The sequence below is a fragment of the Denticeps clupeoides genome, chromosome 7, assembly GCF_900700375.1.
Source record: "Denticeps clupeoides chromosome 7, fDenClu1.1, whole genome shotgun sequence".
Taxonomy (NCBI): Eukaryota; Metazoa; Chordata; class Actinopteri; order Clupeiformes; family Denticipitidae; genus Denticeps; species Denticeps clupeoides.
The window spans coordinates 3,212,894-3,227,259 of NC_041713.1; the positions used below are offsets into that span (position 1 = coordinate 3,212,894).

The window sequence follows — 14,366 nt, forward strand, 5'->3', positions numbered from 1 at the left end:
ATGAATGAACACATTACGTTACTTAACAAAAAAGTGGAGACCTGGCCTCCACAGTCACCGGACCTGAACCCAATCGAGATGGTTTGGGTTGAGCTGGACCGCAGAGTGAAGGCAAAGGGGCCAACAAGTGCTAAACACCTCTGGGAACTTCTTCAAGACTGTTGGAAAACCATTTCAGGTGACGACCTCTTGATGCTCATCGAGAGAATGCCAAGAGTGTGCAAAGCAGTAATCAGAGCAAAGGGCGGCTACTTTGAAGAAACTAGAATATAAAATATGTTCTCAGTTATTTCACCTTTTTTTGTTAAGTACATAACTCCACGTGTGTTTATTCATAGTTTTGATGCCTTCAGCGAGAATCTACCAATGTAAATGGTCATGAAAACAAAGAAAACATATTGAATGAGAAGGTCCAAATGTTTGGCATGTACTGTATATGATTTACTGGTTTAAGTATTTGTTTAAATGACTAAACTGTTTTTAACTGGTAATGGTACATGCCAGAAATGTAAATGTTAGAGAAATACAGACAATTGCAACAACAACATTTATTTCTTATAAAGCCCAAAGTCACATACAGTTTGTCTCAATGGGCTTTGACTGGCCCTACAGTTGACACCCCCCACACTTGACCCTTCTGCACACAAGGAAAAACTCCACACAAAAAAAAAAGAAGGAAAGAAACCTTGGGAAGGAGTGATGCAGAGAGGGACCCTCTTCCAGGGTGGAGTGAGCTTGCAGTGCAGGGTTTGTGATGGTTTGCTCAATAAGTTTTAGAGGTGGACAAGTCCAAAGAGAAGCAGTGGCAAACGGTGTAATTGATACTGAAATATGTGGTAATAGTAGTATATTGGTGCAACAGTGGCCCGGCACCCTAACTAGGAGGAATTTAACACTGTCTGTGTTTGACTAGGTGACTGTGTAATTAAGTGGACTTAATAATTGACACTGTGTCTGGTACTTTAACAGAAGGCCAGAGAAACATGTTTAGATTTAAACACTGAGACTGTGTCCCGAAAACTGACCGGCAAGCCGTACCACAACTGCGGAGCTCTATATGAGAAGGATCTGCTCCCAGCTGTGACCTTCTGTACTTTGGGTTCCAGGAGTGACCCCGCACCCGTTGAACCCAGGGGGCATGGCGGGTTGTAAATAACTCAGGTAAGGTGCAGCGAGACCATTTAAAGCTTTAGAGGTCAAAAGTAGGATTTTGAAGTCAATCCTAAATTTGATGGGTAGTCAGTTCAGTGATTGTAAGACTAATGTGATGTGGTCAAATTTTCTAGTTCTAGCTAGAACTCTGGCTGAAGCATTCTGAACTAGCTGGAGTTAACTTATGCATATAGTAGGGCATCCAGACAGTAATGTGATAAAGGTATGGTCCAACTTTTCTGCATCATGCATTTACATGATGTTTCTTATTTTTGCAATATTTCTAAGGTGATAGAATGCTGTCCAAGTGATATTATCTACATGCGAATCGAATGAGAGACCTGCATCGATGAGGATCCTTTACTTCTGTACTTGGTGACGTAGAAAGGCTATCCAGAGTTATGATGTAGTCAGACAGCTTACGTCTGGCTGCTTGAGGCCTAATTACAAGAGCTTCTGTCTTGGTTTAACAGAAGAAAGTTGGTGAGCATCCACTGTCTAATGCCCTTCAGACAATTCTCCATTCTCCATTACCTAAAGGTAACATGTATAAGGGAAATAGCAACAGACCTAGGACAGAACCTTGTGGAACACCAACTATTTGAAGATGATTCACCATTGATGTCCACAAACTGATACCGATCAGTCAACTATGATCTGAATCATACAAGGGCTATTCCCTTAATCCCAACAACATTCTCTAACCTGCCAAGGACAATAGCATGATCAATAGGGTCAAACCTGTCTAGGTACACGCACATCTGCTGCGATATGACTTTTTCTAAAATTTTTCGATATAAACATATATCGGACTAATTCAAAAGCTGACTGCAATCAAGATCAGGTTTTTAATCAGGGGTCTAATGACTGCTACCTTGAACGAACTTGGTACATCATAACTCTGGATAGCCTTTCTATCTCACCAAGTACAGAAGTAAAGCTAAAAAAAAAGCTTTTTAAGCTTTTAATCTTATCTATATTCGTAATCATTTTAGTATTAAAGAAATTCTTAAAATCGTTGCAACTATGATATTGAGTGGTAGTATCCGTTTCTGTCTTGTTCCTGGTTAGTTTGGTTAAACAAGAATCTGGGATTATTTTTCTTCTTGTCTATTAAAGAGGAGAGATACGTCGATCGAGCCACGCTAAGAGCCTTCCTATAGTTGAGGAGGCTCTCCTTCCATGCTATTCGGAATGAGAATGAGAATGAGAATGAGAGAGAGAGAGAGAGAGAGAGAGAGAGAGAATAAAACCTTTAGCTTCTGTGACATGTCACCAAAATATATTTTATTTAATTTCATAAAAACTGTTAGGAAAGGAAAAAAAAAAAAAAAAAGATTTTAAGCACAAATATTGTAATGGCAATTAATTTGTCAATTGGCAAAGCAATATTCAATCAGTGCATGCAATTGCCAATTCAATATTGCCATGAGTTTTCAATTCAGAAACGTAATTTTTGAATTGTTATTCAATTTTTTATTTCAAAACACTTTCAAACGAACTAAGGATTACATCAGCACGTTGCACATTGACTTGCCAATTGCAAAATGCAATTTGAATATTGCTTTGCCATTTGCCAAATGAATTGCAATTAAAATATTTGGATGAGGACTCACTGACATCTATGGAGAGGCAGCAGTTCATGGTTTGGACCCCCGTCAACACGGGACGGACCGGAGATTTGAACAAACCTCGGAAGTGTGTGGCCACACTGCTAACCACCGCACTTATAGGTTATCGATAAACATGATATTAAATACCAGAGTAGCGTGGACACTTTGATCTGAGAAAATTTGGTTTTATTATAGAACAATGATGTTAAAACACTTATACGTGCCCTTTTTGTCTTCGGTCATCATTATATTGGAGAGAAGTGTCCTGCAACGTACAGCCGTTTGATCATACTGTGGGATTCTCTGGTAGTCCCGCCCACATTCCAGTCTGTAAATGAAGGCAATTCCATCAACTCCAGCCGAACACTTTACCAAAAGACTCTCTGATTAGTGAGAATTTTCCCGATTGTCACAACTGCGTCAGTAGTCCTGCAACGTGTGAAAGTCCTCGAAGCACGGCGCCACGCAAAGCGGCACCTGGCATTCCGCGCACATGAACTGCGTCTTCATCCACTGCAGCGCCCTGCGGCCGGAGTGCCTGCACACGTGGCACCAGTACACGGTGTAGCCGTTGGCCCTGGGCACCGGCTGGGGGAAGTGGCGGCCGGTCAGCCGCCTCGGGCAGTCCTCCTCTGAGCCGCAGAGTCCGGGCAGGCCGGCGTGCGGGTACGCCTGCTCCAGCAGACTGCTCACCAGGTCCAGCTGGAACGTGTGGAAGGTGAGCCGCTTCTGCGAGACGCTCTGGTGGACCAGGAACGCGTTGTACGCCGTGATGCCCAGCAGGTGGAGGAACACCTTGTGGTACCATCTCAGCGGGGTGCAGCCGAAGTCGGCGTAGTCCATCTGCAGCTGCAGATGCTCCCCTGAGGACATTTTGCCGTTGTAGTCGGTCACGCACTTGGGCTCCTTGCCGCCTGATCCGAAGTCGTCCGAGCCGTGGATGGAGGACAGGAGGAACACGTCCTCCACCCCTCGCCACTTCACCGCCAGCAGGGAGTCCGTGTGAAGGACGTCGGCCTCCTGCCGGCCCAGGCTGGCCCGGAAGTTTGGCATCCAGCCGGGCCGGACGGGGCCGCACGCGCCCATGTTCATGCTGTGCAGGAGACGGAAGAGGCCGGGGCTGTTCTGCTGGTCGTCGGAGTACAGGACGTGCCCCTTGCCCAGGTAGGGCCGGACCAGGTCCATGGTGACCGAGATGGAGAACTCGTCCGATGGCGCGGTGGACAGACGGGTCCTGAAGTTCAACACGTATCCGGTCGCCACATCGGACAGCGTGATGAGCTGGACGCCGAGGCGCTGGGGCTCGGCCGGCGGAGACGGCTGCGGGCAGAGCGAGCCCTCGTGCAGCGTCAGGGACTTGCAGATGCGCAGCTCCTGCGACGGGTGGAACAGCTCGGCGAAGCGCTGCTGGAGGTGGGAGATGGCGGCGTGCTTCTCCGTCGTCGGCCCGGACGCCTGGCTGTTGGACAAGCTGGACAGGTGAAGGGCCCTGAGCAGGAGCAGGAAGCGGCTTTCGGTGAACACCTGGCTGAAAATGGGCGTCTCCAGGAGCGGATCCGTGGACCAGTAGTCGACAATCTTGTCCTTCCTCACCAGGCCCATGAGCACCAGACAGGCCAGGAGGCTGTACATCTCCGGCTCCGTGGCACTGAACCAACCGCTGCCGTCCAGCTCGTCCCCAAACGCGTTGACATGCTGGGTCATCAGGCTCACGAACCCGCGGTCGAAGAACAGCCTGAAGCAGTCGGCCTCGCTGGGGTCGCCGGGGAGGGAGAAGGCCCCGCTCAGGCCGGAGACGGACGCGTCGAAATGGAAGGGCGCGGGGACGAACAGCCCGGGCTGCCAGGTCCCGAAGGCCGCTGGCAGGCCGGCGCATGGCCTCTTCTCGGGAGGCTCACTGTGCAGGGCCACCGACGAGCCGTTGCTCCTGTAGCTGTCCTGGTCGGACTCGGTGTCACTGCTCTCGCTGCTGTCGGACTTGCAGAGCTCAAGGTCGACCTCCAGGAAATTGGTGTAGCTGCCGCTGTCTGGCATGGGGTCAGACATGGCTGGCAGAACTGGGCGAAAGTGAGCCGCGGCGGTGGCAGAAGGACGCCGGTTCGGGGGGATCCACGGTACTGTGTGTCTTCAGCACCTGCGGCAGAAACAGGGGGGACTTGAAACGTGTCGAGTAAAGGGGTGTCTGCATGCAGCTTAAACAACGCACTCCAAGAAAGAGAAACTTTATTCGTTTGCCACCTTTCTACCCCAAATGCACCCCGATTTCGGGTGCACGCAGCTTGCGTGCATCTGGAGTTCACGCAGCACTGGAAACCTCGTGCTTTTCATATAAACGTGCGTCGTCGCGACGTCTTTTACGTAGTTTAATTATTATTATTTTTTTTTTTAAAAAAGAGAAAAAGCGCTACGTAAACAGCACGTAAAGCAGGGCGAGCAAGCGGCGCGTAAACAGCGAGCTTTCCCCGTAGCGCCGTGTCGCCCTTTAACCGGCCCGTTTTTACCGCCCGCGGCCCGCCGCTCGGTTCTCGTAACGAGTAGTAGTTCTGGAAATTAAAAAAAAGAGAGGGCGAGAGAGAGAGCATGAATTAAATATTGACCGGGGCCGTGTGCACTCACCGGAAGTCGCCGCATAGCTGCAGTGCGGGCGGCTAAAGGGGACTGGAACGTAGCGGCTAACAGGCTAACGCATTAGCAGCCCGCGCCTCGTAGATGAAAGATTTAAGTTTTGTTTTTTCTCTCTCACATGTGCAGTTATCGCAGCACAACATGCAGTGAAATGCATCCCGGTCCACCCTGTTTTGACTGTGCATAGTTAAGTAATAGTCACGTAGTTAAATAAAATAGAATAAAAGGAGAGTAGGGCTAGGGTGTTGGATGTGTATTCTTAAAAGTGCATTGTGCATGGATGGTGCACTGAATGCAGTAATCGTTCAGATGTGGTGGCAGGTCTTCGATCGGCATCCTAATGGCCAGAGGACAGAAACTCAGGTGGTGGCCATGATGTGAACAGGCCAGCTCTTGTGTCCCGTAAAACAGGTTCCATGTGCTGGACTATAGAGCTAAGATGGCCAAGTTTACACACTTTTAACAACTGTCCGGTTAGTTAAATGCTGCTTTACCTTAATGCTAGCAAGCAAAAAGCAGCACATTATTGAAATTTAAACAAAATGTCCCAAACTGCTGCCGGCTTTAATCAGAAGTGAGCCTTATTTCATGAATGTAGGTGACGTATTTGCTTTCATCAGTGCTTCTGCCAAGCCTGAGCGCGGTTATAATGAATATAACAGCACTCACAGAGCAGCTTTATTTCATCCCCATGGCACCAGGATTTGTCCTGAATATTCAAAAAAAAAAAATTGTTGCTCAGGGTCTTAAAAACCTTTAGAAAAGCATTGAGGAGGGAAAAATAATAACCACACACAAGACAACCATGCTTGAGAACAGATGTTTATTTAAATCCCCAAAACAGCCACATGAACGTGTTCACAGGCCTCCTTAAAACTTCTGGAACTGCTTCTTGGCCCCAGCGGCCTTGGTGACCTTCAGCACGTTGAACCTCACGGTTTTGCTGAGTGGCCGGCATTCACCAACAGTGACAATGTCACCCACGGTAACGTCCCTAAAGGAAGACAAAATATATGACGCTTAGAATTATTATCTGCGGTCCCACAGCAGTAACTTGGCGGGTTCGGTTAGTTTAACATCTTCTGTAACTCTGAAGTACTAGAACCTGACACGGCTGCATCAGCGTTGCCGTTAGGCAGTGTCGTCAAAACCGTAGGCTTGGAAGACCATCGTGAGAAAAGAAATCATTTGCAGCAGAGACAAATAAAAACGTGGCGCAGGACGAGGCCGCCGCAGTAGCAGCCCTGTACAGGTGCAACTTGCCTGAAGCACGGGGACAGGTGAACAGACATGTTCTTGTGCCTCTTCTCAAAACGGTTGTACTTGCGGATGTAGTGCAGGTAGTCCCGTCTGATGACTATGGTCCGCTGCATCTTCATCTTGGTTACAACACCTACATAAAGAATAAAAACATCTCAGCAAATCCAACTTGTGAGTTAGCCGGTTGATTTTACGTAAAACGGAACGTCGAGTAGGGCAGCAGGGGGAATAAAAACGTTCAGGACTGGATCAGCATTGCCATAAGGCGTCGTCGTCAGAACCTCGAGAGGCTTGGAAGACCATCGTGAGAAAAAACATCACTTCCAGTGGAGAAAAAAAAAAAAAAAAAAAAAAAAAAAAAAACACAAAAAGAAAGACGTACCGGAGAGAATGCGGCCACGGATGGACACGTTTCCAGTGAAGGGGCATTTTTTGTCAATGTAAGTGCCTTCAATAGCCTGTAAAAAAGAAGGGGGGGGGGGGAGTCAAAAGGGACAAACGCCTTGTGTATTTAGTGTAAGACACGCGCGCGCATCAGCGTTGCCATTAGGCGGTGTCCTCAAAGCTTCCAAATCAGAAGACCATCGTGAGATAATACATCACTTGCAGACGTCACAGGTTCGGCTCCCGGCGGGGGGCTCTCACCTCTCTGGGGGTCTTGAAGCCCAATCCAACATTCCTGTGGTAACGGGGGAGCTTCTCTTTGCCACCTTCTTTACCTTCAAGGAGAACACGCTTCTTGTTCTGGAAGATGGTGGGCTGCTTCTGGTAAGCCCTCTCGTTCTGCCAGCGAGAAGCAAGGCAAACTGTTACATTCACAGCATTTCTCAGACGCCCTTATACAGAGCGACTTACAACCAGTAGTTACAGGGACAGTCCCCCCCTAGAGACACTCGGGGTTAAGTGTCCTGCTCAGGGACACGACGGTAGTAAGTGTGGTTTGAACCTGGTGCGTTATGCACTTTACAAACACCGCCAGAGAATCGAGAGTGTAAGTCAACACGCCGGTTCGGCACTCTGCGTTACACAGTGTTAAGATATGGGCCGGTGGTGCCATGGCTGCCCACTGAACCACTTCGCTTACGTTCATTACACCGAATCCAGAGAGCTGAAACAAAACCAGCTTAAAACTCTGGTTCGTATAGAATCGTTCAGACAGCAGCGCTTTCATTAGGAAGCGGCGGCGACGCCGCCTCGCTAGCAGCTGCTACCGCATGGAGGAAACAGGCCGCTGGGTGTGGGGGAAATATCTGGCCAGGCCGACATTAAAGCGAAACAAAAGCCACGGAGGGTCGAAGAATCGACGAGCGAGAACTAATCCCTCGGCCTTTATCAGAACTAAAAGGTGGTATAAAGCGGATTAACGGCCGGACCAGCGGTCCACGCTAGTCAGGCGGCCATACCTGTGCGTCCGACATCTTTGCCAGCCGAGTCGTGAAGAGAACTGCACATGCGCGTGGCGCGCGTAAGACGGACGACGCAGGAAATGACGTCAACACGTCAAGCTCGCGCCAGAGTTCTCGATTTCTCGGCAACGAACTGCAATTCAATTTCTTTTTCTACTGGCGCGCACACACATATATATATGTATGTGTGTGTGTGTGTGTGTGTGTGTGTGTGATATTTATGCCCTATATATATATATATTCAATATTTTCATGCTTATTATCATTGGCTGCCGTCGTTATTATTATTGCCTTTATATACAGCGGTATGCAGCAGTATTTCATCTTCCAGACGGTAACTCTAAAATTGTTCAGGAAGGGACTATCTAAAACTTAAAAGCACACAAATAATAATGATCAAAAAGTGAACATGGCAATAATTTAATTTGATTTCGATAAAATTCTGCTTTATATAAACTTGTCAAAAAATGGCGATAGGTGTAAAGTGTGCTTTGGTCATTCTGCTTCATCGTTCAGAGAGCGGCAGCTCAGACGGTCGGATCTGGAACTTGTCCCCTTATGACGTCATAAGGGGAAACGTTTGTCTGCCCAGAGAATTTACCGCCCCTCCCCTAAAACGTTATCTCCACCGACCGTCATGGCTTCCAAACGTGCGAAGCATCGCAGTTGCTCGGTGATTGGCTGTAAAAATGAGCAAAAATGTTTGTTTGTTTTTTTGTTACGTCACGCGAGACTCTGTAGAAACGGTGGGTTCATTTTATTTCTCCTGGAAAAACTCCGACACGACTTCCTGTCTGCACCAGACGTTGTGGTTTCCTCGAATGCCCGCTCAACGTCTATTGGCCGCTCCCCCCCTCGTCCCGCCTCTCTGCTCCTCATTAGCATTTAAAGCCACAGACACCGAAACGGCGCGTCCTGGGGAAACCTCATTGTGGCGCTGGATCAAGGTGGCTGTAATTTCGACACAGTGACACGGTGTCAGGGGAGACCGACGTAAAAAGCATAAAAAGAGAGCACAGAGTAGACGGCCGGGCCGCTCCCCCACCCCGCGCAGCTCCGGCCTTTTCCGGCCCTCTGTCAAATGACGACAGGCGGAAGCGGGCGGCGGCGTTTTCACGGAAAGATGGCCGCGCCGTCAGGAGGAGGCGATGCGGGTAAGTGGCGCGGCGTTTCGGCGATAACGTTGAACGTCGGACGGCGGGCTGTCGCGGAGCCGCCCGGCAGCGCCGCCGTCCCGGGTCTGGTTCTGTTGCTCCGGGGGGGGGAAGGTGGACGGACCGGACCGGACAGGCGGGGCCGGTCGGTCAGCGGAGCCGCATGAACAACATGCCCGTACACATCCCCGCTCGAACCGGCTCGGCGGACGCGGGGAGCCGCTGGACCGGACGCGAGGTTCCGGGTTCGCCCGGCTCGGCCGAGGGGACTCGAGGTGACGCGCTGATTCAGACGAGCTCCAGGCGACGCTCCGGCGTGTCGCACGTCGCTAAACAACACATAAACACAAAAGGACTTTATTTATTTATTTATTTTTTTGTTATAAGATAAGTAAACAAGGGCAATTAATCATTACGCCGTGACGTCATGACGTGTTTATTATGGCTGTTTAAGAAACCAGGACGCAGTTGTTAAAGTTACCTCACATGTGTATTTGCGTTGTGTTGTTTAAGCTTGAAATATAATTTTAGAATGTAAATATTGGAAACTTGAATGATTGGGGTTGTGTATGTTTAGTAAGCCAGCCTCAATGTATTTATTTTTTTTAGTCGTAATATTACTGGGTGCGGTGTCACCGCAGCTGTTGATGCGGCATGATCTTGTTCAGTTGGACGTAAAGCAGGTCATGATGTGATCGGCGTGGCATTCTTGCCCCACTGCATATCCCCCACATTCCGAACTCGGTCTGGGGTGATGCCGCGCTCTCTAACTACAACGTCAAGTCATTTAAATGGTTCCGCGATTAAGATTGTTGTCATATCCACACGCTCTCTGTGAATTACGTCGTTTTAGGTGCCGGGAACGGTTTTATGGGGAAAATCCCCATGACATTCCCAGGAATGACCCGGGTGCTCCGCAGGGCGGGGAACCAACACCCACACTAGATCTCCATGGATCAGGCTGCTCTGCAGGGTCGTAGTTTGTGTCTGTGGTCTCGTCGAGAGTTTTGTAACTACGCTATTCCCGTAAACGCAGAGCTGCTGAAGAGAACCGGCGCTTTACTGTTCTGTGCGTTCCGTTCAATGCACGGTTGGATATTCATGGAGATGTTGTTCTGTTTTATTTCCTCAGTTAACAGCGCAGATCTCCTGGACCTCAGCACTGCCCTGCTGAAAGAGTGAGTAACTAGATCACATTGTTTAAGTAAATTCTCACTTCTTCTCTCGGTTCTGTGGTTGCGAAGACGGCTCAGACCCTGTCTGACTTCCTTTGACGTAGTTGAGGTTTTCTTTCTGTCCCGTCAGATCTTGGCTGAGCATTCCAAAAACCAGTGAACTCCCGAGTTTGTCGTAAACCTTCTAATAGTTTCCACCAACTTTCTTTTTTAAACCAGGGCAGTATAAGTTCTGCTTATGTATATATATTAAACTTATTTGAACTGTATCCTGCACTTGCTGCTTATTGCACTTCTGGTTAGACCTAAACTACATTTCGTTGCCCTGTACTTGTACATGTGTAATGAAAATAAAGTTGAATCTAATCTAATCTAAAAAGGCGCCCCGGTAACAGGGATGTTCTCAATAGAGTGACTTAAAAAAAAAAAAAAAAAAACCTGCCTGTGGTTCACGCAACAGACACATATTGGGAACGTATCATAATCTAAACCAGTCAGAGATCGTGGAGGGCGGAACCCGCTTCCGATCGGCAACGGTCCGGATATTCCTGTACGCTTGATAGTGACAGAGTGGATGTAGCTACGGATTAGAGCTTTAATCAGTTATAAAAGACCCGTTAGACCCGAACCCAAAAAGTTTTATTACATTACAAGTACAACCCAACATTATTGTGGCAGCCATCATGCTTTGTGTGTGTGATGAGTCATTTATACACTTTTTAACGTAATTTTTCCTGTTTTTTTTTTTTTTTTTTTTTTTTTCCCCCACCTCACACCTCAGACTTTGCCTCCGTTTCAGCACCTCAGCATCCATTTTTTTATGAAACGCATCATCCGGCCTGAGTAAAATGATAGATCAAGTTCAAGGCCTTAAAACATGTACTTAGATTTTTATTTCCATTTAATTTATCTTAGAATCTTTAATTTCAGCTCAGTGAAGCACTTTAAGCACAAACACGTTTTCATTAAGTTACTTTTCTTGTAGATTTGTGCTTCAAATAAACAACTTTTTATGTTAACCAGATTGTTGGTTAATCATTTAAGGAAAAATTGCCTATATGCACAGCGATTTAAAATAGGATAAACGTTCCTAAATGCAATGCAGTCAAAAATCCGGTGCACCTAACTTTTGTGATAAAGTTAGTCCCCGAGTTGAACTGTTCAGGCTGTTCTGCTTAAAGCGAGCTTGGGTGATTAGTGGTAACCAGAAGGTTTCTGAAGGGTCCGTGTGCCAGTGTCCTGTGAACCTTCATGACCGTTCCATCTCCCTGTTTCTGTTCCCCTCGCAGCTTCATCTACGAACGCGTCCGTCGCCACGGGGACGGCGGTGAAGTTGTGTTGACGAGGACCCAGCTGGGCGGGGGGGAGCTGTGCGACCCCCATCACAAGAAGCTCGGCCAGTGCCTGCAGCAGATCGGGGACGAGCTTGATGGGAACGTGCAGCTGCAGTGGTAGGAGCGGTTCCTCCTCAGCCTTCCAAATCTTTTCACGGGAACTAAACCCCCAAGCACCACCTTCGTCCTGCCGGGATCCCCTTGAGGTTCCAAGATTGTATCCCTTGAAAAAACGCTTGTCGGCTTCTCACGATACTGAAACGTCAAACTCTATACGATGGTACTCGACACTACAGGGGGGAGAAAAATAAATAGTATTTTTAGTCAGAACACTACCCAAAAAAAAGGCAAATAATACAGTGAAAGTGATTGTCATTGTGATACACAGCAGCACAGCACACGGTGACACAATGAAATGTGTCCTCTGTATTTAACCATCACCCTTTGTGAGCAGTGGGCAGCCATGACAGGCGCCCGGGGAGCAGTGTGTGGGGACGGTGACCTTCAGATTACAGGGCCGCTTCCTCAAATGCTAGGCCACCACTGCCCCAATGAAAAAGGAAATAAAATAAGTCTTAAGGCTCTGTTAGCTTGTGCTAATATTGTGCGGCCCCCCGATAAGTTCCCTCTCAAGATGCTGTTTAGAATAGATTCCAATGACTGTGAAGCGTACCTCATTTTAACTAACCAACCCTCTCTCTCTCTGTCTCCCCAGTATGATTAACGACCCCTCTCTGCAGCCCACTAAAGACACTTTCGTGCGGGTGGCTTGCGAGATCTTCTCGGACGGGAAGTTTAACTGGGGCAGGGTGGTGGCGCTCTTTTACTTTGCCTGTCGAATGGTCATCAAGGTGAGTGTCCCCCGCTGGCCCGTCACACCAGCCTTTCGCGTTATTCTTGGCACTTGTCACTCTTACGTCCTCCCTCAGGCCTTGGTGACCAAGATCCCCGACATCATTAGAACCATCATCTCCTGGACGGTGGACTACCTGCGCGATCACGTCATCAATTGGATCAGGGATCAGGGGGGCTGGGTAAGGCTCTGTTAGCGTCCCATTGGCAAAACGTTCTCTAGACCGTATTAGTATCATGCATTGTGTACAACATTAGTGTGTGTGTGTGTTCAGTAGTGAATGATGATTGGTTGACGTCCCACTTTTTTTTTTTTTTTTTTTGTCCTTTTGCAAACATTATTTAGAATTTCACTTTCAGTTTGAAATCAGGTGATTGTTTAATGATTTAGTTTAATCCGCAAATGCATTTCTTGGGCCTAAAGAGAGATGTGTTTTCTGTTCTCAGGAGGGCATTTGGTCCCATTTCGGCACCCCGACATGGCAGACAGTCGGCGTCTTCCTCGCTGGGGTCCTCACCACTGTGATTGTCATCCGCAAGATGTGAACGAGAACGATAAAGGCGGATCGAGGGACGTGAGAGGAAGGGAAGGAACTGAAGACGCAGAGAGAACTGATGAATTCTGGACTGGGGAGAGGGGGTTGTGTGTGGGGGGGGCCGACTGATGACATCACCAGCATCATTTTCAGTCAACAGGGCCATGAGTTCCTCCTCACAGCGCAGCTGCTGGGGAGACAAGAGTGGGTCTTAAGGAAATTTTAATTTATTTATTTTCAAACAAATTGTCACTGCGTTTCTGTTCATGTAGGACTGAAAAGGCATTTCTTTTGTGGGAAGTGTGGGGTAACCTGTGATCCGAACTTTCCCATCTTTCACTCCTGTGTCAGAGCGGCGCGCTTTTTAACCAGCTCAACGGCACAGACGGCGCCGCGTTGCTGCGGCGAAGCCTCGCGTTCTCGCGTACGTGGAGAGGTGGAGGCGGCCTGTGTGGCCCGCTGAGCGGAGACGCTGAAGTTTACCTCGCACGGCATGGTGTTCCAAGTACTGTATTTCTTCCTGAAACCACAATCACAAAACTCCCAAGCGACCCGTATTCCACTATGCTCGTTTCCACGCTCATTTTTTCGTTTGTTTTGTCAGTGCCTTTGCCTTTTTTAAGGTTATGAAATCACTTTGATAAGCCTCCTCTCTTTTTTTTTTTTTCTTCTTCTTTTTCTACCCCCTGCATTTTGTACGTTTTGTACAGGTTGTATGAACTACAACTTCTGGTTTTCCAATGGCAGTGACTTGCATTGTTTGTTTTTGTATCTTGGAATACGAATTATAATTAATATGAAGAGTAATAAAATGTTTTTACAGATTTTTCAAGTTGTAGTTGTTATTTGGACGCTGCAGTCGTTGTTGGTCTTTACACGTCTCGTCAGACTGCCAGCTCTAACTTCAACAGCTTCAACTTGAGCCGCACTGCGCAGCTTTGAAGCCACGGGCCAATTGGCGTGCGTCGGGGGCGGGACATGGTCAAAGTTTACGGAAGTGTTCGGCCTCTTTCTACATGCTAGTGCCACCGCCATATTTGGAGGGGGGGTTCTGAACTCATTCACCCAGGCTTCACTGATGTTACGAGGGAAGATGCGGGATCAAGGCACAACATTTCATAAGAAAGATTTTTATTTTATCATCTTGCATGTCACAAAATAACGTCATTCATGTTACAGACCAGAGCATCCGTCTTCCCGCCCCACCCCATAGTAAAGGCACAGCTATGGCAGTTCTTGACAAATCTATACAAAGAGTG

The 14,366-nt window shown here is 47.9% G+C and overlaps 3 protein-coding genes and 3 non-coding genes across 6 annotated transcripts; 1 reads left to right on the forward strand and 5 right to left on the reverse strand.

Annotated features, from left to right (window-relative positions):
- Positions 1–2,929: 2,929 nt before the first annotated feature.
- LOC114794036 (piggyBac transposable element-derived protein 4-like) lies at positions 2,930–5,687 on the reverse strand. Its single transcript, XM_028986300.1, has 2 exons — positions 5,382–5,687; positions 2,930–4,899 (listed from the first exon to the last, which is right to left on the reverse strand). The coding sequence occupies exon 2, from the start codon at positions 4,809–4,811 to the stop codon at positions 3,186–3,188; it is 1,626 nt and encodes a 541-aa protein (XP_028842133.1). The 5' UTR covers positions 4,812–4,899; positions 5,382–5,687; the 3' UTR covers positions 2,930–3,185.
- A 509-nt stretch (positions 5,688–6,196) lies between these two features.
- rps11 (ribosomal protein S11) lies at positions 6,197–8,118 on the reverse strand. The gene is made up of 5 exons (XM_028986334.1): positions 8,054–8,118; positions 7,296–7,433; positions 7,033–7,108; positions 6,654–6,783; positions 6,197–6,384 (listed from the first exon to the last, which is right to left on the reverse strand). The coding sequence occupies exons 1-5, from the start codon at positions 8,066–8,068 to the stop codon at positions 6,261–6,263; spliced, it is 483 nt and encodes a 160-aa protein (XP_028842167.1). The 5' UTR covers positions 8,069–8,118; the 3' UTR covers positions 6,197–6,260.
- Positions 6,501–6,583, reverse strand: LOC114795028 (small nucleolar RNA SNORD35). The gene has a single exon (XR_003750433.1). It is a non-coding gene; the product is annotated as a small nucleolar RNA SNORD35 (small nucleolar RNA).
- On the reverse strand, positions 6,891–6,976 carry LOC114795027 (small nucleolar RNA SNORD35). Its single transcript, XR_003750432.1, has one exon. It is a non-coding gene; the product is annotated as a small nucleolar RNA SNORD35 (small nucleolar RNA).
- Positions 7,176–7,258, reverse strand: LOC114795029 (small nucleolar RNA SNORD35). The gene has a single exon (XR_003750434.1). It is a non-coding gene; the product is annotated as a small nucleolar RNA SNORD35 (small nucleolar RNA).
- Positions 8,119–8,986: 868 nt separating the features above from the next.
- LOC114794048 (apoptosis regulator BAX-like) lies at positions 8,987–13,939 on the forward strand. Its single transcript, XM_028986327.1, has 6 exons — positions 8,987–9,210; positions 10,343–10,388; positions 11,675–11,836; positions 12,435–12,570; positions 12,649–12,753; positions 13,019–13,939. Exons 1-6 carry the CDS (start codon positions 9,138–9,140, stop codon positions 13,115–13,117), a joined length of 621 nt encoding a protein of 206 aa, XP_028842160.1. The 5' UTR covers positions 8,987–9,137; the 3' UTR covers positions 13,118–13,939.
- Positions 13,940–14,366: the final 427 nt, after the last annotated feature.

Excerpts from the sequence above, each read along its gene's own strand:
- LOC114794036 (XM_028986300.1), bottom strand. The coding sequence starts at position 4,811 with ATGTCTGACCCCATGCCAGACAGCGGCAGCTACACCAATTTCCTGGAG.
- rps11 (XM_028986334.1), bottom strand. Across the intron at positions 7,109-7,295 it reads GCTTCAAGACCCCCAGAGAG|GCTATTGAAGGCACTTACAT; the intron begins GTGAGAGCCCCC and ends TCTTTTTTACAG. Across the intron at positions 6,385-6,653 it reads CACCTGTCCCCGTGCTTCAG|GGACGTTACCGTGGGTGACA; the intron begins GCAAGTTGCACC and ends GTCTTCCTTTAG.
- LOC114794048 (XM_028986327.1), top strand. The coding sequence starts at position 9,138 with ATGACGACAGGCGGAAGCGGGCGGCGGCGTTTTCACGGAAAGATGGCC. Across the intron at positions 12,571-12,648 it reads CCTGTCGAATGGTCATCAAG|GCCTTGGTGACCAAGATCCC; the intron begins GTGAGTGTCCCC and ends GTCCTCCCTCAG. Across the intron at positions 12,754-13,018 it reads TCAGGGATCAGGGGGGCTGG|GAGGGCATTTGGTCCCATTT; the intron begins GTAAGGCTCTGT and ends TTCTGTTCTCAG.